The sequence below is a fragment of the Pongo pygmaeus genome, chromosome 13 (genome assembly GCF_028885625.2).
Source record: "Pongo pygmaeus isolate AG05252 chromosome 13, NHGRI_mPonPyg2-v2.0_pri, whole genome shotgun sequence".
Classification (NCBI taxonomy): Eukaryota; Metazoa; Chordata; class Mammalia; order Primates; family Hominidae; genus Pongo; species Pongo pygmaeus.
Genome location: NC_072386.2, coordinates 125,554,278 through 125,577,488, shown reverse-complemented (window position 1 = coordinate 125,577,488; position 23,211 = coordinate 125,554,278). Strand labels below are relative to the sequence as shown.

Below are 23,211 nucleotides of genomic sequence, written 5' to 3'. Positions count from 1 at the left end.
ACACCAGGAGGCAGGCAAGGCTATGAACGCGTTCTGTCAGCAGGTGCTGGGGGTTCCTCACACAGCTCCCTCTTTTTCGGAATTTCTCACCCTAGTCCCAGCCACTGCAGTCGCCTCAATCTCTGGCAGCAAGTCCTCAGCCTCACAGGACAGCTGCCTTCTGCTTCACCAGTGGCCCCTGCATTCCACGGACTTGGAAGGGCCCAGGGGAGGAAGTCGGGGTGCCCAGCTCTCATGCGGGGTGGCTCCTGCTTGCTGTCGCTTCCTCCACATCCAGATTCTGCCTGCTTGTAGTGACTCTGCATTGCCTTCCAATAGTTGTATTTTCATAGGTTTTCTAGAGTATTTTTGTTCACAGGAGAGTTAATCTAATGTAAGCTGTCTCTCAACTGTCAGATGCTAGAAGTCTGAAGTATGAGTTGTTTTTTTTTTTTTTTTTTGAACTTTTAATTCCACAAAGCCTCTCTGAAAAGGTGACATCTGAGTCAAGAACTGAAAAACATGAGTCAGATATGCAATATTTGGGGTAAAGTCTTACAGAAAGGAAAAAGTCTTGGTGGATCTGAGACACAGTAAGGGGGCCAGGATGTCAGAGAGCAGAAGATGGGGTGAGGAGTGGTGGGAGCCAGTGTGGAAGGTGTTGACTGTATAGGTGGCCTGGGGTCCCTTCCTGCACCAAGTGGGGTGGCAGTGGGCAGGGTGACTGTCGTCCACAATTTCCCCCATGTCATTACTATTTCTCTAGACTGCTGAAGCCGCCTCTCTGCCTCCTATGCCTGCCTTCCACACCAAATGCCAGGTGCACATTTTTTTTTTCTTTTTTTCATTATACTTTAAGTTCTGGGATACATGTGCAGAATGTGCAGTTTTGTTAAATAGGTATACACGTGCCGTGGTGGTTGCTGCACCCCTCAACCTACCATCTACCTTAGGTATTTCTCCTAAGGCTCTCCCTCCCCTTGCCTCCCACCCCTCGACAAGCCCCAGCTTGTGATGTTCCCCTCCCTGTGCCCATGTGTTCTCATTGTTCAGCTCCCACTTATGAATAAGAACATGCGATGTTTGGTTTTCTGTTCTTGTGTTAGTTTGTTGAGAATGATGGTTTCCAGCTTCATCCATGTCCCTGCAAAGGACATGAACTCATCCTTTTTTATGGCTGCATAGTATTCCATGGTGTATATGTGCCACATTTTCTTCATCCAGTCTGTCATTGATGGGCACATTTTTAAAGCCAAGCTGTGATTACGTCCATCTCCTGTCCTCAAACCCTGTCCCTGGATGTGTGTCCACTGCTCCTGAACACAGTGTAAGGCCTTGTAAAGGGTTCAAAGCCATGATCCATATTCCAGGCCATGCCTGATTTCCTGCACTGTCTTTCACTATTCATCCACCCTATGACCAAACGGGGAATGCTGTTATTATCTGCACACAATGCATCTGCATCCCTTCCACCAGGACATTTCTTATGATGCTCTCTCAACTGTGAATTCCCCTCCCTCATTCATCTGTAAACCACTTCTTGTCCAGGCGCTTCATTCTTCTTTCTTCTGAGCAGCAATCATGTTCTTCTCCCAGAGGAAAATTAGATGCCAGCTAGGGTGGAACAAACCAGTACGTGAGACCGCAGGGTCCTCCATCCATGGTTATGCCCAGCGGGGTCTCAAACAGGAGAGAAATAACACCTCCCTCCCTGATGAGTGATGAAGTGGGTGAGATTGGCTCTTAGTGCCATGTGCAGCACACTCGGCCTCCATCCATTAGAGGAGCCCTCCACACTTTCTTTTCTTTCTCAGGATCTTTTCTTCTGTACCAAAATTCTACCCTAAATAAAGGTTGTCAAATTGATTTCTACCAAAGGATCAGAACCTTGCTAGAGTGGTTTATAAGAAAAACACCTGACCGGGCGTAGTGGTTCACGCCTGTAATCCCAGCACTTTGGGAAGCCGAGGCAGGCAGATCACGAGGTCAGGAGTTCGAGACCAGTCTGGCCGACATGGTGAAACTCCATCTCTACTAAAAATACAAAAATTAGCCAGGTGCGGTGGCGTGTGCCTGTAATCCCAGCTACTCGGGAGGCTGAGGCAGGAGAATCGCTTGAAACCAGAAGGCAGAAATTGCAGTGAGCCGAGATCACGCCGGCCTGGACAAAACATCGAAACTGCATCTGAAACAACAACAAAAACAACAAGAACAAAAACCACCTGTCAAGTCTTCGAGACACTTGGATTTTAATGATATTCTAAGCTTTATATGGGAGAAGTAAATTTCTTTACAGTGGAATTTTAGCGTCAGAGGAACCTTGGGGATATATTTTTGTGAATCCACTGGGCAGGAGATACCTTACTTTGAATACGACCCGGCTGAGTTGAGAGAAGTCTGGGAAGCCTAGCAAATCCTGCCTATTTCAAGCAGCAGCAACACCTACACACTTTCTAGAAACACACATTCTCGGTGCCGCCCCGTACCTACTGAACCAGGCCCTCAGCAGGGAGGGAGGGGTTGAGGTGGAGCTAGAGGGCACCCTGCAAACGGTTTCAGGTAACTTTCCAGGTGGCTCTGAAGCAGGCTCAAGTGTGAGAACACTGTCAGCCCTTTCCAGGGGCTCTCAGGCCCTGCCCTCTGTCTCCACAGGCTCCCCTGAGGGTGAAGGAGGGTGAAGGAGAAGCAGCTCTCTTCTTTTAGTCCAATCTTCTCTTGTCACCCGGCTCCAAGCGTGGAGCCCAGATCCACACCTTCCATGCCCACCATGAGCCTGAATGTGGAGCTTTGATGAACTGTGCCCCCCTCCCTGCCTACTCTCATCAGAACCAAAGCCCTGGGCCAGGCTATGCTCCTGCTTCAATATCTGCCCTGCCTCTGTCTCTCAAGAAAGTGCAGAACGAGGTGATCATGGCTGACTCCCACTAGCACAGCCTTTATTGCGTGCCCGGCACTGATCTAATCGACTCCCATGCCTGGCACAAAAGTTGGGTGGGCAAGGCTCCAGGGAGTTGAGGCAGAGCTACGGGCTCATGGAGCCTTGCCCTGCCTTGGGGAGCATGAGATGGGAGTGGTGTATTTCCAGGAAGAGTTGAAGCCAACAGAACTTGAGAAAGTGGCGTGGCATCTGGCATCAGTACCATGGCTGGGAGTGGGTGGGAGGCTTGCACCCAGCCAGCCCCATGGAACTCCTCACACCTGGGATGCCCCCGGGAGGGAAGAACCCAGCTTAGCAGGGCGGCTTTCCCTGAGCTGAGGCAGACAGGCAGGGTCAGGGAAGTTGGGAATTCATCATTCCAGGCCTGGGTCAGATTCACTTCACCTGGAATCTGCGTCCGTCCCCAGAGCCTGCTGGTGCTGCATGGGCAGTGGGAGCTCAGGTGGGGCACGGCGAATGCTGGACAGCCCTATTCCCAGGCCCACATCGACCTCCATCTGCCTCACCTGAGGGGATGGCTGCCTCCCCCATGACATTTGCCATGGGACAGGGTTGGAGCTGGACCAACGTGGACTGGCGGCGTGTGGCCCAAGTTCCCACCCTGGTCGTCTTGGCTCCAGCTATGAAAAAGGGGGCTCCCTCTACCCCACTGTGGAGGACCACCTCTTCTCGTTTTGCGCTCTCATCTTTTGGAATCTGGGAGAGAGCTGCAGAGGTTCAGCTCTAGGATCCAGCCTCCAAGCACAGAGGGCAGAAGGCTCTTCCATGAACAGCATTCCATGCAGACCTCCAACGGACAGACGGACATCACAAAGGCATACTTGAGAAAGATATCCAAATGGCTTATTTGGTACATCTCCACGTTCCACCTTCTTGTGGAAGGTGAGATCTCACCTCTTCCTGGAAGCCCGTCCTGAACACTCCACCCGCTTAGAGCAGGCTCGGCGCTCCTAGGCGCTCAGCCTAGGGGTTCCTAGCCTCTGGGTGGCTCTCAGGGGTCGGGGGTCTCAGTTGTGAGTCTGGTCTCGGGTATACTTGAGGTCATTGCAGGCAGGACATTCTCTTCTCTTAAGATACTCACTCGCCAAGCCAAGGCCGCACACCCCGCAGGTTCTGGATGCTAAGAGATTGCTCTGTGATCAGTGGCACCCTGAGATCCCCTGGCCAGCACGTGGTGAGCAGCACCGGTGTGATTGAGTGCATGACAGTTGCTGGGGCCCTGGGAGAAAGTGTGTCCCAGCCATGAACTCATCTGACCCTACAAGCTGTGGAAGCACAGTCTGTTTTGTGGATGAGGAAACCAGGCAGCCGGACATCTCACTTCCAACCCATCCCATGCATGAATGTTTAAGAAACACACTTCAGGTCCCAGAGTTGAAGAGCACACAGGCATTGACACTCATGCCTTCCTAACCCTAAGCAGGCTGACCCAAAGCTGGCACCGCTGCTCCCCAAGCTGCTCCCTCAGCCTTGTGGAGTCCCCTCCCCTTGAATCTGGGCTGGGCATAGTAATTTGCTTCCAACCCACAGAATATAGCAAGAGACATGGAGCATCCCTTCTGTGATTGGCATGAAAGATGGTGCTTCCATCTTGCTAGCAGCCTCTCCTCTTGTGGTTGTGATGGAGCAGGTGGCTGTGCTGGCAGGCCCACATCATAAAGAACTGAGGGTGGCCTCTAGCCAACAGCTAGTCACCACCTGAGGCCTTCAGTCCAATGGCACTCAAGAACCCGAATGCTGCCAACCGCCGTGAGTGAGCTTGGAAGTGGAGCTCTCCCCAGATGAGCCCCAGATAAGACCCCAGTCCTGGGTGACACCTTGATTGCAATTTTGGGGAAAGAGGGATCCCGAGGCAGAGATCCTCTGAGATGTTTCTGGATTCCTGACCCTCGGAAGCTGTGAGATGACACACAGGTGCGGTTTTGAGCCTCCAGGCTTTGGGATCATTTGTGATACAGCGGTAAAGAATGCAAGCACAGAGCAGGCTGCCCTTATGTGATCAGTCTCCCATCTTTAGGAAGAGTCTTTGAAATCATCCCGACCCTTCTAAGGAGCATTCAGTCTAGTGGCTTCTAGTTTTAAAATGAATTTGAGAAAGTCCCAAAGGGTAGTGAGATTCTTGCTCTGTTAAACATGTCACTTCTCAACAGATGTTGGGGAATTAGGCTTCTCTCAAACCTACGTGATTTCCATTTGTCAATTGGAAAGAAAAAAAGCAAGATGTTTGGGGCAGAAAGTGCATGTGGCTTTTGTGGAAGTATTCACTCCTGGGATATTACGAGAAAGTGATGTTTTCCTGGCTGGGGTACAGAAACAGTCCCCAGTCTCCAAGAGAGGCTACTAGGTCATCATAATCCAACCTGAGTCGAGCCAAGGCAGCCTGCAAGTTCTCCCAGCTAGGGAGGGGAGCTGGGAGGAGGGGAGGAGGAGCAGGCCCAGTCCCTCCAACCCCTGCCGTCTTTCCCAGGCTGAGGGCGTGATGGGGACAGCTCGCAGAGCTGGGGAGGGTCTCCCAGACCTCAGAGTCCTTTGGACACCTGGCCACTCTGGGAACACAGGCTGTGTGCCTGAGCCTTGTATGTCTGGAGGGGCTCTCCTGGGGGAGCAGTGTCCCCTTGAACACTGCTGGGAGGTCAGGATGGGCTTCCCTGGGACCTTGGGCAAGGATGGCAATGCTGCCTGCTTATCTTGCAGGCCGCCTTGTCAGGGGAAATCTGGACAAACATCCATGCCTCCCATGCCTCAGTGGTCACCCCAGGGCTGTGGGACCTTGTCACAGGGTCTGCTTTTCCCATGTACTACAGTTGCACATCCATCACCCCCAGACAGCCACATCGCCTCCCTGGACGGCCTGCCTCACTGTGGTTGGATCCTTGGCCTGTTTCTTCTCCTCTGTTGAAATTGTTCTCATGACAAAGTCTCATTTGTGAGATTGTTGGATCAGAATGAATGGCTCCGTTTTATGGTCCGGGTAGGTTTCATTATATTAGAAATATTTAAATCTGACTCCCACATCTCCATGCAGTGGTATGTTTCCTATGATAAGTATGTAAAATATATGCTTACGTTTTACGTCTGCATCTAAAGCACCCACTGTTACATGGGCACACCTCCAACTCCATCTAAAGCACACACAATGCTTCGTGTGCTCACCTCTAACTTCATCTAAAGCATACACAATGCTACCTGTGCATACCTGTAACTTTATTCAGTGTGGTTTCCTGGATCCCTCTTCAGGAGGTTTTAGTATTTGACTTCATGCAGCTGCAGGCCCAGCCTGCTGTGGGCTCTGACGGGAGACCCCTTCCTGCAGAAGTGCAGGTGTGTGGGGACGAGTGGGGCTACTGTCTCCATGCAGGTGAAGTGAAGTGAGCTCCAAGTGCAGCCGAGCAGAGAACCCTATGGGGTGGGGTGTGGGACCTCACACACTGCAGGTTCTACCACCGCCTCCCACAGGTGGCCTGGCTTAGAAGGCCTAGAGGTGGACCTAGAATGCGTACTTTTAGGGGGCTCCCCGGGTGACGCCAACAGGCAGCCAAGTGGGGGGCCACTGATGGGCAGACACCAAGAAACACCAGGAGCACTTCTGCTGAGCACTGGCCTTGTCTCATCAAGAACCTGTGGCTCCCCCTGGGAGGTGTGATCCCGTGCTCCCTGGGAGGTGTGATCCGTGATCCCTGGGAGGTGTGATCCCGTGCTTCCTGGGAGGTGTGATATCGTGCTTCCTGGGAGGTGTGATCCCGTGCTCCCTGGGAGGTGTGATCCCGTGCTCCCTGGGAGGTGTGATCCCGTGCTCCCTGGGAGGTGTGACCCCATGCTCCCTGGGAGGTGTGACCCCATGCTCCCTGGGAGGTGTGACCCCATGCTCCCTGGGAGGTGTGATATTGTGCTTCCTGGGAGGTGTGATCCCATGCTCCCTGGGAGGTGTGATCCCGTGCTCCCTGGGAGGTGTGATCCCGTGCTCCCTGGGAGGTGTGATCCCGTGCTCCCTGGGAGGTGTGATCCCGTGCTCCCTGGGAGGTGTGATCCCGTGCTTCCTGGGAGGTGTGATCCCGTGCTTCCTGGGAGGTGTGATCCCGTGCTTCCTGGGAGGTGTGATCCCACGCTCCTTGGGAGGTGTGATCCCGTGCTTGCTGGGAGGTGTGATCCCGTGCTTCCTGGGAGGTGTGATCCTGTGCTTCCTGGGAGGTGTGATCACATGCCTGCTGGTGATAGAGAGGCGCAGCTCCCCACTAGGGAACAACCAGGACCCGGCCCTGGGAGGTGTGGATTCGGGAGGGCCCTGGAGGCCTGCATGAGCTAGTGAGAGCTAGGAGGTGGTGTCCGCACTGGGAGCTGGACCCACACAGTGGGCACATGGGATAAGCATAAATGAAGTTCCAGGTGTCAGCCAATTGCACCCTCCCAATGGCCCTGGAGCAGTTGCAAAAGCTTCCGGCTCTCCCATCTTCCCCTTCTCCAACCCACTCCTGAATGCAGACACCCCTGGCCCTCCTGGGTGGCCAGAGCCTGGGGACACTCACTAGGACAGCCCTGGGCAGCTTGAAGGAACACTTTGGCCTGGCACAGGCCAGCTCCAGGGATGCCCCCACCTTCCTCCACATGCATGGATGGGGTTTCGTCACCAAGACATCTGCAGGACAGGAGGGGGGCCTCTGGGCACATGGCCAGAGTGCCGCCTCCATTCACGGGTCCCATGTGCAAATGGGTAGACAAGAGCTCTGAGCAGCACATGGGGCACTGGTGGCGTCTGAGCCTGGGTCGCTGAGGCAGCTGTCCTCAGCCTGTTCTCACCAGGCCACAGCTGTCGGTGGGTAAACGTGTGTGCACATGTGTGTGTGCTCCTGTGGCACTGTGGGGGTCATGCCTGTGGCTGAGCATCTTCTGGCATTCTCTCCTCTCACTTTCGACCTCCTCTTCTCAGCAAATCCCATCAACCCCACCTTTGAAACACCTGGAGCCAGAGCGTGACCCACTCTCATGGGTCTGCACCGCCCCCAGCCTGCGTCTGGGTTACTGCCCCGTGTGGCTTCTCTCCCTGTCTCAGCCCCTCCCACTTCCCCTCCCTCTCCCGCCTCCCTCTGGCCTCTGCCCTGCTGTTCCCTCTCCTGCAAAGCCCTTCCTGCCCACTGGGCTCCAGGCAGAAAGAACCATCCCAGCGGCCCTGGTCACCCAGGAGAGCACTTCAATCCCCACCACACACACTACACACCCCATACACACAGGCCCATACAAGCACACACACCACATACACGGGCACACACCATGCACACACAGGCACACACACCACACCCACATACACACTATACAGACACAGCACAAACCACACACACAGGCACATTCCCCACAGGCGCACACACACCACACACACAGGCACGCCCCCCCACAGGCACACACACATATACCATACACCAGCACACACACCACACAGGCACATGCACAGACACCACCCCCACACACAGGCATACACCACACACACACACACACCCCACACCACATACACCACACACACAGGCACAGCTCCCCACAGGCACACACACACCACACACAGGCACACCACATACACAGGTACACACACACCACACATACACTTCACATAAACACAAATAGCACATGCAAAATACACACATCACATAGCACATGCACACACATGTGCCATACACACATGCATATCACCCCCACACACACACCACACACATGTACATTGTCTCCTCCCCTTTACATTCCCTCAGGTCTCATTCCTCTGGGCACACCTCACCCCTGCCTTGTGGGTCTTGGTCAGCCCCTGTCCCCTGGAGTGGCATCTCCTTGAGGGTGGGTTCTCCCTTGCTGCTCCCGCCGGGCACACAGCAGGTGGTCAATAAACTGCCACTGAAGGAATGGAGGAATGAATGGATAAATGAAAGAGTGGATGGATGGATGGATAAATGATGAATAGATGGATGGATGGATAGATGAATGGATGGATAGATGGATAGATGGACAGATGAATGATGAATAGATGGATGAATGGATGGATGGATAGGTGAATGAATGAATGGATGAATGAAAGGGTGAACAAATGTGTGAATGGATGGATGGATAAATGATGAATAGATTAATAGATGGATGGATGGATAAATGATGAATAGGTGGATGGATAGATGAATGGATGAATGAAAGGGTGAATGGATGGATGGATGGATAAATAAATAGATGGATTAATGGATGGATAAATGATGAATAGATGGATGAATGGATAGATAGATGAATGGATGAATGAAAGGGTGAATGGATGCATGGATGGATGAATGGATGGATGAACGGATGAATGAATGGATGTCATGGCAGAACTCCTTGAGGCCAGTGGGAGGAGGGAGGCAAGGAAGGCAGACTGGGGGCATGCACCCTCCCTCCAGGATTCCTTCTCCCTGGGAAACTTCCCAGAGCTGTCACCTACAACCCTGAGAAATCATGGGACTCCCCTTGCATGACGGGTGCGAGGGGAGTCCCACAACTCTGGGCCACAACTGTGCCATGGCTCAGCCACCGGCCTCCCTGTGACTGAGAAATCAGTTGGATCCCAGCTGTCCTGGGCCCCAGTCAGGCAGGTTGACTGAGAGCCAGGTGTCTCTATGAACATCTACATAGAAGCCCACCCGTGGCCCACATGGAGGCCACTGTCTGAGGCAGGCTAGGATCTTAGTGAACAAGGGCCCTGGCAGGCAAGGAGGTTCCCTCACCCCACACCTGGAGCCCAGGGGCCCAGCTTTGCAGGGACAAGGCTTCTTGGCAAAGCCTCTGTGCCCCGCCAAGCTAGTGTGCACACACTTCCCCTCACGCCTTCCTTCCTCTCTGTCATGATGAGGACACCCTGAGGGCCCAGGGTGCTAGGATAAAGGGGGCTGAGGGACATCTCTTCCAATACAGGAAGCTTGAATTAATTCCTCCTCCGGAATGTGACAACCTGCTTTCTCTTTCATGGGGACAGACGTTCCCTCATCCAGCAAGGATCAACTCAGCCCTCTGGGAATGCTTAAAACAGAAGGACAGTGATCATCCACTCCTGTTGGGCATTCCACATGAATCCCACCCTGGACTTATCAGATGCAGCGAGCTGCGACAGCCCTGGCCTCAGCGCTCCGTCTTTCTCACAGGGACACGGTGGGCAGGGAGCGGATCTCATCTCCTCCAAGGCCGAGACTGGGGACCGGCACCCTGTCTTCAGGAGACCCAGCCCAGGCCAGGACATGCTCAGGTGCTCGCTGAGGAATCGCTGGGGCCATGACAGCAGGAGGCAGAGGTGTGGGGGCTGAGCCCAGCTGCTCTGCTCACGTTCCTGGGGACACTCATTGCGAACACTCACGAGGCACCAGGCCCAGTGCCGGTCCTCCAGCCAAGCTTGCAGGCAGGTGCTTTTATCAGCCAGGCTCTAGGGGTGAGGCGAGGTGCACAAAGGAACCAGGGGCGGGCCTCGCTTGTGAGCCTTGGCCTTGGTTGCCTCACTTGGAGGCTGAGTTCACAGTGCTTGCCTCAGATGAAGCTGGCAGGTAGCTGAGCTCCGTGCCTGCAGGCAGCGGGGAGGAGTCGCATTGTAACCCCCTGGATGAGAGTCACTCTGTCTCCAGGGCGCCGCCAGCAGGACCTTGGCTTTCCCCTGGCCCAGCCTCACTTAGCTTGTCCTGGAGCTTGACCCGGGGAAGAGAGGGCCCTCCCGGTTGCCGGCCTCTACCTGGGTGGTACATTTAAATGAAATCCCTCTTTCCAGTCATCTCTGGAGCCAGTTGCAAAGGGAGCATCTCCAGAGGCTGCACCCGGGAAGGGGGTGCTGCTCCAGCAGAGCGTCTGCCAGTATCTCAGCTCCTGGGAGGCTCCTCCCTTCCCAGGCTTCCCTGCCCACACCCTCAAGGCACTTCATAGGACGGGGCAGTCCCTGGAGGCTGAGCAGACCTCAAGCCTCCTGCTGCCTGGGATGGTCAAAGGGTCATTGTGAGTCTGAGCCACCGACTCCTCCAGACCAGGCTGGGGCCCCTCTGCAGGATGCCTCTCCGGAGGACAGATCAGCTGCCCACCTGTGTGATTCTGGCCGCTCCACCAGCAGGCACCACGCCGACTGTCCGCCCACCTGCCTTGCTCTCTCTCCTGTTCTGCATTCGATGGCAGGGACCTTCAGACCAGTCAACCTTTGACGACTGCGAGCATCCATTGCCGGAGTCACTTTCCCAACTCAAATGCATTTATTAGGCGCCATCCTAATCTACTCCAGGATTTTAAGAAAGGGATAGGCTGCTCAAATTCATGATGACTGAGTTTTAATTGGCGTTTGTCGTCTCTCAATGTGGTCTTTAAACAGTTGATGTTGGGAAACGGTTGCCTCTTCCAACTCTGCACATCCTTGATTCATGTGCCGTTTCCTTTCGTTCCTGGCTCTTTCCAGAGCTGGTCTGCCACGTGGTACCTTGCCACATGGAGTCCAGGCATCCAGCCTGCCAACCATCATTTCACGTCGACCTCCTCCCCAAGGGCTGCAAGCTCTGAGTTCATAATCTACCTCTGAGCTATCACAGTGATCAAATTGTACCCAATGTTCTGCCTGTGGATGACATGGGTCAACAGCCTCCCATCCTCTCACAATGGCCACAGCTTCCCTGGGCAATGCTGCAGATCACCCTTCTGTTGTGAATGTCGCCCCGTCCTTAAGCACCTACACAATTCAGGATCACCTAGGTTACTTGCTCTCCGGCTTGACCGTGCAGCAGACTTGCTCAGAGGCCTGCTTTCAGAGGACTCAGCCCTCTCCCACAGCATCTGGGCCAGCACCTCTGGGATGGGGCTCAGGGATTGGCACTAACAAGGTGGTACCATTGCTGCTGGTCCCCAAACCCTGCTGGAGACCCACTGGCGTAGGTTATTCGGCAGAGTAATAAACAGTCCCTGATATCAGTGGCTTTAATAAAACAAAAATGTGCTTCTCCTGCTCCTGCTACCAGTTCTCTCCAGCTGGCAGGGGGTTCACTCAGGGAAGCTGCTGGTGATGCAGCCCTCCATGAAACGTGGCTGGTGCTATGCATGAGGGAACCACACCTTCAGACCGGAAGAGGCAAATGACATGTGGGCTCAAGGTCATCGGCTGGAACGAGCCCCATGCCTTCCCCGACCCCTAGCCACAAGGAGCCAGGGAGTCTAATCCTGCTACACAGCTGGAAGGGCAGTGCTGGAGAGCTTCCAGAACATTCCCACAGGGTGCTGACTGCCTGGGGTGAAGAGTGAGGCCAGTACACGGTGGTGTGGACGCCCAGCAATTGCTGAAACACCTCTTGGGCTGGTGCCCGGCTATGTTCTAACATCCTCCCAAGGGCACAAAGCTGTCCACACCAGCCTTGGCCACTCCTGAGGGACAAGCTCCACCTAAGAACGGCCAGGGCCATCCCTTCCTTTCTCCGGGTGGCCAGTGTCATTATCTCTAGAGCTCCTAGCATCCTGGGACTGTGTGCAGTCCTGTCTGGAAGGGGCCTGGCCACCCTTAAGAAGAGAGTCACTCACATCTGTTTACGATGGAAACACCCAACTCGATTTATTGAAAAACTATTACAATTATTCCTTTGTTACACAAGTTTAGAATATTTTAAGATATCCTTTCCTGGGCATTACAGTTAAAACTTATGACATGTCTAGCGGATTTTTTGAAAATGTTCAATGTGTCATTTGACATTGTATTTCAAAAGGCCTGAGTGTCCTAGAAACTTTATCTTGGGTTTTTTGCTTACCATTTTCTTCTTTTTGCCAGCGTTTGTCCAATATATATTGAGAGGAAAAAAATTAATTACACCAAAAGAATTTCTGCAAATATAAGAAGTAATTTTATTGCAATATACTGTGGCTAGAGTGGTCTGGGGAGAACGGGACACATTTTGAAGCTCAGTACAAATTATAACAACTTTGAAGGGACCACAAAGGAAGAAAATGGCAGGAGAAAAGGACAAATTGGAAGGGATGAGAAATGAAAACAGAATCACATGACCTAGACGCGGTCCACAGGGGTTGCGGGACAGTCCTCGGCTATGGCTTTTCTTTTGAAGAGGTGAAGGTGACAGTCATTGGCACACGCTGGCATCCTGGGCTCCAGAGACTCTCCAAGCCAGACTTTTCTTTGGCAAGAGCAAGACTTATTTTCCAGGGAAATTTGGAAAATCCACGTTGGCGGTCTTTTGTTCCTCCTGGGTGGCTTGTTTGTGGCTTCCTAAGCTGGAACTGCATTCTGGTGGGGGTGGGGGTGGGGGACAGCACCAGAGCCCCGCGGGCTCACCCCGAGGGCCCAGCCTGCATTCCTCGTGGTAGAAGGAAAAGGCACTGCACCCGGGCAACTTTTCACAGTGAAGAGATCGCCTTTCCTGGCTGCCCCTCGGGTCCTCCTGCCCACAGACGGCAGCCCCCCGACCTCGATGGCCAGGAAAGGGTTCCCCAAAGGGGACCTCACCCGCCCTGAGCTCTGGAGCCGCTGATGCTCACATCCAGGACATGTGAGATGGGAATCCAAATCGGCTACTTGGAAAAGACGTGCTGCAGGCAGCCCTGGAGAGACTCACGGAGTTCATTGTACATTACTCCATCTACCAAGGCAGCGCATGGCACAACTGAACGGCTTGGAACAAACACAGAAATTAGCACCACAAACATTCAGGAACCAAATACAATCTGCTATGGTCACACCACAGACAATGCAGGAAGAGGCTTTTTATTGCTTGTGTGTGTTTTCAAATCAAGTAGGCACAACCCAGTCCTCATAACAGCCCTCGGGAGTGGACGCACCGGGGCGGGAGAGCGCAGGAGGGAGCGTGCTTGGCTATCCTGCCCAGTGGAAAGGAAAGTGACGTGCATTGATCTTAGAGTCCTTGGCAACAGACTGTGGAGGCAATAACAGGATAAAGCAGGGAGAACGAGGCATGGCCAGGTACCCCGGTGCGCCTTCAAGGAGACCTTAAAACAGATAGATAGCACCACAAGAGAGAAGTGTAAAAAATAAGCACCAATTTTCATTGAGTTATCACCTACAAAAAAATGTGGTTTCCCTGCCCTGGACATTCTCCCATCAGGCTCTGGGGGAAGAAAAGCGGAAAAAGGAAGCAAATAAAATTAATCTGAACCTGTGTTTTAGTCTAAGTGCATGTAGAAAAAAGAAAATTATCAAATTTTTTCCCTCCCTATTAAAAAAAAAGTCTAGAGCGAATCAAAAACTGTCTGAGAAGGGGCACTGGTACCTGCTTTTCAACGGCAGCATAAATTTTTGCTGCCCCGGGCAAACTTCCAATTTATTGCACGTTCTTGTCCAGGGCGGGGGTGGAGAGAGTTCCTATTTCTAATCAGAACTGTACTGCAACCCAGAATCCATGCCTCGCCCATTCTGTCCGGGGGACTGAGACTGGGTTTCCGTGCATGATTGACAGCCAGGCACACTTAACGTTTATAACAATACAATACAAATATTTACTTAAAACTCACAAAAACATGAGCACCTTTAATCCATCGGGAAGGCACCTGCAGAATGACATTTGGCCTCTAAATGGATCGTGTTGGAGGTTGTTAAAAACGGAGGCTTTGGTGAGGGTGGGATGACCTTTACAAGGCTTACCTTGGAACATTTTTTGAAGGTCAGGGGAAATACACATCTTCAAGTTGAATTTAGAAAAAAATACAGTGCCCAAATCTGGCAGTCCCTCCCCCAACCCCTGCGACCTATTCACGAACAGGATGGGTCGGGCGAGCTGGGGGGCTGGAGGCATGGCCCCGCTCCCGGGGCGCATGGGTGTGGACAGAGCGTGGGGCGGGCCCAGGCGCTGGGGTGCAGCTAGGTCATGTGATTCGGCTCCAGGTGGGGGCGCGGCTCCTTCCCTCTGTTCTCTCCGGGCTGGGGTCCCACACCCCGTGGTGCCGAGGCGTAGATGAAGTCAGGCGGGAGGGGAGGGAGAAGCCTTCACTGTCCAGGATCAGGACGTGCACGGGACACTCACGAACGAATGGCATGCTGAGGTCATGAGGTTGCTCTCGGGAGCCCGGGCTCGGCGGCTCCTAGCCCATGAAGCAAGCCGGCCCCACTTCAAATCCAAATTTCTGTGACGCTTCACCGAAGTCATTGAACATGATGTCCACGATGGGCACCTGCTCCACTTTGGGGGTGTCGATCTCCAGAACCGTCTTCTGGTAGCCTTTCTTGGTCTGGGGAAGAGGGAGACAGGTGGCTGGTGGTTAAGAACAGTGGGGGGTCTTGGGGTTTACCAATCGCCCCCCACAATCTGTCTGGCTCCAAAACCCAGGCTGGTGTCCTGTCTCCTACCCACGGCTGCGCTTAACCGGGCAACTGTTGGAGGAAATATGGCTGATCAGAGCATGCACTTAACCCCTGTGGATGTCCCAGGAGTCCCCCTTGCACAGGTCGGAGGGGGGTGGGGTGGGCATCAGCTAGGCAACAGGACCCTCCCAAGGCTTCAGGGGCGGCTGAGGCACACACAGGATCGAAGCTGATCACAGCCTTCCCACTGTGCCCAGTCCAGACTCCTTGTGATACCCCACATATTCGCTTCCAGGCAGCCCTCCAGGACCCAGGGCCAGCTGCAGAAGAAGCACGGCACGCTGGGAAATCAAACAGGGGCTCCAGGTTCTCAAAGGAAGGAGTCCGAGGCAGCACCGGCAGAGCCTTGAGCCAAGTAAGACCCCCCTACGGCCACCTGCCGCACACTGCCTTAGGCACTCGGTGGGCTGGGTCTTCACAAGTATGGTAAGGGGTGGGGACCTTCCACACCATCTGGTCTAGAGAATTCTTAGGTAAACTGAGGCACAGAGGGCAGGGGTAGCGCGATGAACCTGGCCTGCAGGATGAGTCAGCACCCATCCCTTGCTCAAACCAGCACAACCCTGGGCGCTGGGGTGTGGGATGGAAGCCTAGGAGAGGCCTCCTCCCTCCCAGAACACAGGCAGCGAAGGTGTGAGATTCTCTGGTCCCTCCCCAAAGCCACCCAAATATAACTCCCAGTGTTCAGGACATTTATAACTGAGGCTGAGCTGGCCCTACTGTCCCGTCAACTTCCCCCAAGACAAGGGCCCCAGAGGCCACACCTTTCCTGCAAACCAGGAGCCTGCAAACACATCCTGGGCCGCACCTTTCCCGCAAACCAGGAGCCTGCAAACGCATCCTGGGCAAATGGCTTTTGCCGCCTCAGACCCAGACCGGATTTATAGTCAGCTGGATCTGGGCCTGGGAAGGATCTCCTTCCACTGCCCCATCCCCAAAAGAAATGATCAGATAAGCAAGTAGGGGCCAGCCAGGGTTCCCTCCGGGATGGGAGGCAGTGACCCCAGGACGCAGCCCTGCAGAGGGCCCAGCACAGGCTCCCAGGCCAGAGATTCAGATAGCAGACAGCAGCTCCAGCTCTCCCAGTATTCTGCTCCCTGATCTATGGGGAGGGCGTGGCCTTGAAGGGCCTTATTCTCCCTGACTATGATCTTAATGTTCCCGTTCCCAAGGATGGTGTTAGGAGGTGGGGCCGTTCGATGGGAGCTGAGGAGGTCCTGAGGGTGGAACCCCATGAGTGGTATTAGTACCCCTATAAATGAGGCACCCGAGAGACTCTGCCATGTGAGGGTGCAGTGAGAAGCTGCTATCTGCAGCCCAGAGGGGAGCTCACCAGAGCCTGCCTTGCCAGCAACCTGGTCACAGACTTCCAGCCTCCAGAACTGTGGGCGACAAATTTCTGTTGCTTATGAGCCAACCAGCTGGTGAGATTTGTCATGGCAGCGAATGGACTAAGACCCTGAGCTAGACCCAGACCCTGAGCTAGACCCAGACCCTGAGCTAGACCCAGACCCTGAGCTACAGCCAGAGCCTGAGCTCGACCCAGAGCCTGAGCTAGACCCAGACCCTGAGCTAGAGCTCGACCCTGAGCTCGACCCAGACCCTGAGCTACAGCCAGACCCTGAGCTACAGCCAGACCCTGACCCTGAGCTAGACCCAGACCCTGAGCTAGACCCAGAGCCTGAGCTAGAGCCAGACCCTGAGCTAGAAGCCAGAGCCTAAGCTAGAGCCAGACCCTGAGCTACAGTCAGACCCTGAGCTACAGCCAGACCCTGAGCTAGAGCCAACCAGCTGCACCTCTCCCAGGCTTCTGACCCTCGGACGTGGAGTGTCATAACAAACATCTGTGGTTTTAAGCTGCTAAATTTGGGGGGCTAATTTGTTACAAGCAATGGATAACCAATACACTTTCTGTGACTCAGTTTCCTCAGCTGGAAATGGGCATGCTAACGTCACAGAGGTGCTGTGAGAAGGAATGAAGCTCACCTCCCTGCATGCATTCCTGCTATTATCCATGAGAGTGTCAAACTTCACCCCCTAATGTCCACTTCTCCCCCCGACCCTGCCCTTCTCACAACCCTGCCTTGATAGGAACACCTTTCTCCTTACTGCAGCTGGCTCAGCCTGGAATGATTTTCAAGTTGGGATTGGAACTTCAGAGAGAATGCGAGTTCTCAGGGAGCTTGTTAACCCCCCTGCAGCTCTGACCCCCGCCTCCAGAGAGGCTGACTCCATCTGGCTGGGGTGGGACACGGAATCTGCATTTTAAAAAATGGGTGTCTAAAGCAATTCTGATACGCATGTTCATGACTGGCCTTTGAGAAATGCTGTCCTAAAGGATCTCACCATAGGGCACCCCGGGACTTGACAGCAAAAGCACACAGTTCCACAGAACGCCGAGTGTGGGGCAGACAGCACCCTGTGGCCAGCTCAGCCCTGCAGAACGCAGCTGGGATGCTGCTGTCCCACAAGCCCGCCTGGGGGTGGTCACAGCTCTCCTGTGGAACGGAGGGCAGGAGCCAGTCGCAGCTCTGCGGTGGCTGGGAAGGACGGGTGGGCAGCGGGGCTGGACACAGGATATTCAACGAGAGGCGGCCACCCACACCCTCCAGGGGTGAAGCCCTGAGTGGTACCAACCTCCTCACCCTCCCCACCGGCAAGGAACCACAGACCACCCCTGCCTGTCTAGGCCCCTCTCCTCAGGCCTCTGCTCCCTCGGCCAGTCCCACCCAGGGAGTGCAGTGAGATGGTCGGGCCTGGCTTCACAGCCACTGCGAGGTGGCGCTGTCCTGTGGAGCCACGTGAGCTCGGCGACAGGTCAGCAAGCCAGCAGGGCAGTGCCTGGCCCTTCTCGTCCACCCCTGGGAGGCCAGGCAAGCAGTTCTTCTCAGCAGTGGCATCGGTCACAGCCCTTCTCGGCGATGGCACCAGTCTCTCCCTGGAGGGACGGGCAGCATTTGCTGAGCTGTCGGGTGATTTCATGGGATTTATGGGACCCCTCTGCTCCAATTATCAGAGCGCTTAGAGAGGGGCATATTTAAAGTAGGCCGCTGCGAGCTGCTCTGTTACCCCGTTATTCCAGGGGCATAAATAACCATTACAGGCCAGGAATGGCCCCCCGGAGGTGCTGAAAGCTGCACAAACACCAGGATTTATGCGGCGCGGTGCCTGGGCCCTCTTGCAGGTGATTTGTGCCTCTCCACTGGGCCCGCTCAGCGGCCCCGTCAATCAGGCGCCCCAGCCAAATGATGCCCGTGTTGGAATTCCAATTTCTTCGGCCGTTATTACAATATGAATCATGCAGACTTCCAGGGGCTGAGGCAGGGCTTTTGCCGCTGGCCTGAGTTCGGGACATCAGGGCCTCTTGCAGCGGCCTCCATAATTAAATGAGAGGGTTGCCACTTTTCAAATTGTGACTGGGCTTGTCAGGGACTGGGGTCAGCAGAGCACCTGTGAGTCCGGGCCAGCGTCCCTGCATGCCACCCCCATGGCCGCCCCACACCCCAGCTCCACACTGCTGCCACTGCCACCCTTCCACCCAAACCACCTGTCCAGCCTGGTTGCAGAGCCTGCCCCTGCCATCTGGGGTTAGGCAGTTTTGAGCCACTCTCTCTCTCCATCTTTTCAAAGTCAGAATCTTTGCTTTCCAGAAGTAAAACAGCCCTGGGGAGGGAGCTGCTTCTCCTCTCCCTGCCCAGAGTGCAGTCTGGGTATCCCCGTGATCCCAATCCCTCCTCTGCACGCAGAGACACTCCAAGGACAGCTGTGGAACTCAGGAACGCCCACCATGGGGAAGGGGCGAGAGAGCGAGCCAGGGTCCTTTTGGGGTGGCACTTGCAGCACTGGACGGCTAAACAGACCCATGCTGCTGACTGCCTGAGGAGGTGGCGCGGTCTGGACGGCAGCTGCACTTGGTTCTCGGCTTCGAGGGTCCTGATCTCGCCCCAGAAGTGCCAGCTTCTTTGGGTTCCATGGGAGACAGGAAGGAGCAGGTCCTCTTTGCCCTTGCAGCAGGTGAACCCTCTGTGCTCCCTTCAGACCTTAGTTCTGTGTGTAGAAGGGTGCTTCTCCATGGGGGAGATTTTGCCCCTGGGAGATGTGTCTGGAGACATTCTGGGTTGCCGTCACTCGGTAAGGGGCTCCTACTGGCATCTAGTGGGTGGAGGCCAAGAATGCCCAACAGCCTGCAGTCCCCCATCAGAGAGCCGTCGGGCCTTGATGTCAGAATGGCTTGGGCTGGGAAACTGCTCTTGAACCCGGTTCCCTCTGCATGGCTGATGGGACCAGAACCAGGAGGCGAAGGGCGGATAGTACAGACAGACTTGAGCCCAGTTCTCGGAAGAGCTTCCTCATCCTGAGACTCTGCAACCATGGTCTGGGCTGTCTCAGGAGGTAGTGAGATCACTGTCAACTGGGGTATTCAAGGTGCAGCTATGCCAGGAAGGGGCTATGGTGAGAAGAATGCTGCAGTGGGAATTAGGAGCCTCGGCTCTGTCACACCTGGAGACCTTGGGCGAGTCGCCGTAACTCTCTGGGCCTCAGGTTTTGCAATATGTAGAAAGAAGGGAACACTCGTATTGGTGGTTCGCATTCAGAAGTGGAGAGTGTTTCCGGAGGCGTTTGGCACACCCGAGACTGGCAAAGTTGAATGTCTTGCAAACCAATGGCCACACTTCCCCAGATGCCAACAGCACACCCTCCTCACCGGGAGACACTGGGCTGAGCAAGAGCCCTCTCTGCTTGTGGAATTTAAATGATCCCAGCTTGACCCTGTCCCAGGATGCAGGCGGAGGCAGGAAGTCAGGTGCTGAGTCAGAAAGCATTGCCGAAGACTTCTGGGACCTTGCAGAAGTGGGTTTTGCTGATGGAATGAGTAGGCGCAGGGGCTTCAAGAGGAACTGGGATGGAAGAAGTTGGATCTTCCAGGAAGGTCTTAAAAGCAGCAGGAGCCTCTCTAAGCCAGATTAGGGAGCGGGGGTCTGGCCTGCCCTTTAACCTCCAAGGGTCCTTCGTGGGATCCATCTTTCTAGCATTGTCTTCCAGGGAACATTCCCCTCTCTGGAAAGCTGTTCCTCTCCCTTTACCAGACAACACCCACTGGGCCAACTAGTTTCCCTTTTTGCCATGGAAGCCAGGAAGCTCAAAGCCAAACTCAGGAGGCTGTCCCTCCAGGTCCTGCCTCGCCTTTACAGGGTTCCTGATTTCTCTTCACCTCCATGTTTATTGCCTTACATTTGTGGTCCGTGTTATCTAAAAATATTCACAGGAACTGGGTGCTCATCCAGGGCTTGCAGTGGGTCAGACACAATTCCGAGCTCTAAAGGCATGGTTTGATGTGCTCCCCAGAAAGCCCTGTGAGGCAGGTGCTACGTTATCCTCATTTGGGGAGGATGGGTAAGGTCCCTGGCATTTTAAAATGCCTCTTTCCAGGGATCTGGATCCATCAACCTTACACAGGGACGAGTTCTACATATTCCACAGTCAGATCCGAAGTACTGACCCCAACCAATCGCAGAAGGCAGTAGCAGCCGGGAGGAGAGGCGAGCACTCCCGGTGAGGGTGGCCCCCGCTGAGCATGGCCTGGCCACGGGATGGCCCTGGGAGACACAGCTTTAACCCTCAGTGCAGCCCTTGGGCAGCAGAGAAAAAGGAGCTGAGTGTCCTATGGCTGAGGGCCAGGTGCTCTGCAGCTGGGCGCGGGAGGCGGGATTGGAACCCAGGTCCACTCTGCTCCCAGGGCTACAGACGGGCCTGGCACTCTCAGTCGGCGCCACCCTCTGGCTTTCCTGCCTGCCCGGGCCTCACTCTGAGGACCCATCCGTGTTGCTCAGAGGAGAGCACCCTGCAGGGCCGGCCCTAAGGCCAGCCCCGTTCCCCTCAGGAGCTGGCCTGGGCCGGTGCCATGGCTTGGACCTTCGTCCCCTCCAAATCTCACATTGAAATGTGGGCCCAGTGTTGGAGGTGGGTCTGGTAGGAGGGGTCTGGGTTATGGGGCTTGGTGCTGCCCTCAGGGTCATGAGCGAGTTCTCTCTCTACTAGTTCCCATGAGAGCTGATTGTTAAAAAGGGCCTGGCACCCCCTCGCTTCCTCTCTCCTGTGCCTTCCACACACTGGCCGCTTCACCTTTCCCAGACTGGAAGCAGCCTGGGGCCATCACTGGACGCAGATGCTGACACCAGACAATGCTTCCTGCACAGCCTGCAGAGCTGGGAGCCGGGTAAACCGCTTCCCATTTACCTGGCCTCAGGCGTTCCTTTCTACAAACACAAAAGGACCACGGCGCTACGGGGTGCTTTCCGCAGGTCTCTCAAGAATAAGTGGTGGAGAGAACAGGCTCTAATGTCAGTGACAGGAAGACCCACAGGCTGGACTTCTCAGCGATTCCCACCTCCAGCCTCTAAAAGGCCACATGAGGGGGACATGTCTGAGGCTCCCGCAGGCCTGGGCTCTTGGGGCACAGCTGCACCCTAAACACCTCCAGGACATGCGGGCACATCCCAGACCTGTGCGATGGCCCTGGCAGTCTCGAGGAGACCTTAGCGGAGGTGAGCCCAGCTCACTGAGTAGGGAGGGGAAAGGCGAGCATGTGGGAAGGCCCATGGGTATCAGCGCCAATACCAGCCCTGACTGCCCGTGAGGTCTGACCAAGCCTCCTGCCGCTCAGGCCTCCATTCCCTTGTCTGGGACCAGGACAGCTCTCCCCACACAGAGAGGGCCCATGGGCCGGGCTGTCCGGAGAGCTGGCAACTCTGTCTGCAGTGTTTCCAGACGGCTGTGCTCTCGGGAACAGGCCCAGCTTAGTTCTGGCCACTCCCAGAAGAGCCCTGTCCAAGGAGAGGGAGGCTCCCAGCTCCAAACTGGAACCACAACGGGTCCTCCATTCCTCACTCCACGCCACAGCCCTGGATGGGGCGAGGGACCCAGGACCCTGGCTTTTCCGGCCAGGTCTCAGATTTCCTATCCGAACCCACAGAACTCTCCAAAGTTCCCGGAGCTCTGGCTGCATAGGCCTGGGATTCCTAGTCTCCCTGCAACTGTGGGGCCACCCGGGGCGAGAGCCTGGTCCGGGGCCCTCACTGCCCTCCGGCAGGCATCTTGGGGACAGGTAAACCCGTGCTGAGTGAGGAGCGAGCCCCACAGAGGCGTGAGCAGGGGTGCTGGGGGTGGCACGGGATACTCACAGCACAGCCATCCACCAGGGCGCGGATGTAGGGGTTGTTGTCATAGGACATCTCCTCGTCGTTGGAGCCCAGGAAGCGGATGGCCTTGTCGTAGCTGCCCGTGGCTGCGTCCTGCCAGGCCACTGACTGGTAGCAGTGGTAGGTGACGTTCTGGTGGGCAGAGGCGCTCAGCAGCCGCAGGAAGGTCATCTGTACCACACCCACAGGGTTGCCCTCGGCGTCCACATAGGAGAGCTGGGGGGACAGGGGGGTTGGGGCTCAGCAGGGTGGGGACACACACAGCAACAAAGCCCCACGTCCACACTGCCCTGGGCTTCACTCACACCGTGGTCTTCTCGGGGGCACTACCTGGAAACTCACTGTACCCACAGACCCCACCAAGGCCAGCGCACATGGGCTCTCTTGGGTGTTCCCAGGAACAAAGGGAACCATGCCTCATGTCCTTCAGGGCCTTAAATAATCCACCCACTCCTCTTGGCTTGTGCTTATCCTTCAGGACTCGGCACCTGTGCTGCCACCTCCAAGAAGCCTACCCAGAATAGATGCTCCTGCACTTACTCTGTGGCTGCACTCCCCAACCTTAGTTTGTCAGTGTCTGTCTTCCCTAGCAGACTATAGGCTCAGAGAGGGCAGGATGGCATCCTTCTTGCTCGTTACTGGCCGTGGTACCCGCCCCATGGCTGCCCAGTGTGCACTTGATAAAGCTTTGCCGCATGGTGAACGGCAGCCAGTGTCTCCTGGGCCAGCACCCACTGCAGTGCCAGCTGCAGCTGCTCTCCCTGCACGTC

The 23,211-nt window shown here is 55.2% G+C and overlaps 1 protein-coding gene and 1 long non-coding RNA gene across 6 annotated transcripts in view; one reads left to right on the top strand and one right to left on the bottom strand.

The window, feature by feature from the left end:
- The window catches only part of LOC129043760 (uncharacterized), a 44,927-nt gene that overhangs the window by 12,302 nt on the left and 9,414 nt on the right, over positions 1–23,211 (top strand). For 2 of the 4 annotated variants that reach the window (XR_010123390.1, XR_010123391.1), the window contains exon 2: positions 15,478–15,597. This is a non-coding gene — a long non-coding RNA (uncharacterized LOC129043760). Of the gene's footprint in view, positions 1–15,477; positions 15,598–17,333; positions 18,028–23,211 lie in introns of those variants that run through there. The other 2 variants (XR_010123389.1, XR_008504518.2) reach the window with 2 other exon arrangements.
- Positions 12,734–23,211, bottom strand: part of COL5A1 (collagen type V alpha 1 chain) — a 209,774-nt gene continuing 199,296 nt past the window's right edge. For both annotated transcript variants that reach the window (XM_054500702.2, XM_054500703.2), the window contains exons 65-66: positions 22,424–22,657; positions 12,734–15,109 (exon numbers count right to left, since the gene is read on the bottom strand). In XM_054500702.2, coding sequence (XP_054356677.2) covers positions 14,963–15,109; positions 22,424–22,657 — 381 coding nt within the window. In that variant the 3' untranslated portion in view covers positions 12,734–14,962. The remainder of the gene's footprint in view (positions 15,110–22,423; positions 22,658–23,211) is intronic.